At 31.2% G+C, this 1364-nt stretch overlaps 1 protein-coding gene across 1 annotated transcript in view; it reads left to right on the top strand.

Moving 5' to 3' along the window:
• LOC106537265 (5'-AMP-activated protein kinase subunit gamma-1) overlaps positions 1–1364 on the top strand; it is a gene marked incomplete at its 5' end in the record, with an annotated part of 19728 nt that overhangs the window by 11046 nt on the left and 7318 nt on the right. Inside the window, 1 exon segment of the mRNA XM_014034652.1 lies at positions 874–928. Coding sequence (XP_013890106.1) covers positions 874–928 — 55 coding nt within the window.

Raw genomic sequence — 1364 nt, forward strand, 5'->3', positions numbered from 1 at the left:
GATAGATAGATAGATAGATAGATAGATAGATAGATAGATAGATAGATAGATAGATAGATAGCTGAAGCAAAAAAAATGAAACACTGTGAATTTTTAAATTATGTAGTTTGTTTTTACCTATTTAAGTATGAAAACGAAAAAATAAACAAAAACAATATACCAGTAGTTGTTTTCTTTTTGCAACTTTGTTATGAAATGGAAAAACCAAAGGATGAACCATACACAGATTATTATTATTTAACTTTTCTAATAACCACAAATTCTAATCTGTAGTTTTTTTCTAACATATCAATTCAGAAAGAAAAGACATGATGCTATAACAGTATTTTGTCCAGTATATTCTATCCCAACGACAGAAAAATATTTGTCTCTCTTTTTCTCAGCTAAAAATATGACCATTCCAATTTTCTATTTGTCTGTTTAACTGATCAGTAATTTCCAGAATGATTTATTATTATTGTGTTTTTCATAGAAATGTTTTCCAGTTTTTTATAAACTTCTTTAAGTCATTTATTAAACTCTTTTAAATAGTTGAATCAGAGCTCACAATGTGGCAGAATTCTAAATATTTCAAATAACATAACTCAAACTGTTTTTTATGTATCTTTGTTTTTTTCTGTTGTATTTTGGAAGTTTCTGATCCTTCAGCATTAGTTTGAGTGGAGGATGAAAACCTGCAGCAAAATGAAAGAATGAAGGTGCAAGGGCATTTCTGTCTGAACCTTAACCTCATTTCCCCCCTTTTTCCCCCTTTTTCCAAATCAGCATTTTTTTAAAAACCTCCAAAATTGCCAGCTAGAAAAAGTCTCCTTCAAAGAAAAGATCCCATTTGCTTTATGTTGTTTTGCTTAGCCTATGTTTCTGTCTGTGCAGAAATCTATCTTCAGTACTCTGTAAACAGACTGATCAGCATCACACCTGAGTCCAGGTGAAAGCAAATTTCATCCTTTTTTAGTACTAACTAAGCTTATTTTTAACCATTAGTTCTAATGAAATAATAGCCACTGGGGTGTTATTTGCTTTTGTACAGTTCCACAGATACATTGGGCCTCATGCAAGAACCGTTCGTACGCACAGATTTGTTCTTAAGTTGTGTGTACGAGTGATTTAGGAGAATTTGTGTCATTCACCAATGTTTTCGTATTCTAAGATTTTTTTCAGATACGAACAAAATTCACGAGTGGTCCAGACCTGTCGTATATTTTACCAGCAGTCGGTCTGCTGTTATCCAGGCGGGTTTTACTCACTAATAACTTTATATTTCGTTATTTGGAATATATTTCGAGTTGAAAATAATATTTTATAATTATGTTGACAGTTGGCTATTCTGTTTGAACTGGAATTAGATTTTAACGACATAAATT

This window comes from Austrofundulus limnaeus, unplaced genomic scaffold, assembly GCF_001266775.1.
Source record: "Austrofundulus limnaeus strain Quisiro unplaced genomic scaffold, Austrofundulus_limnaeus-1.0 Scaffold2217, whole genome shotgun sequence".
NCBI classification, from domain to species: Eukaryota; Metazoa; Chordata; class Actinopteri; order Cyprinodontiformes; family Rivulidae; genus Austrofundulus; species Austrofundulus limnaeus.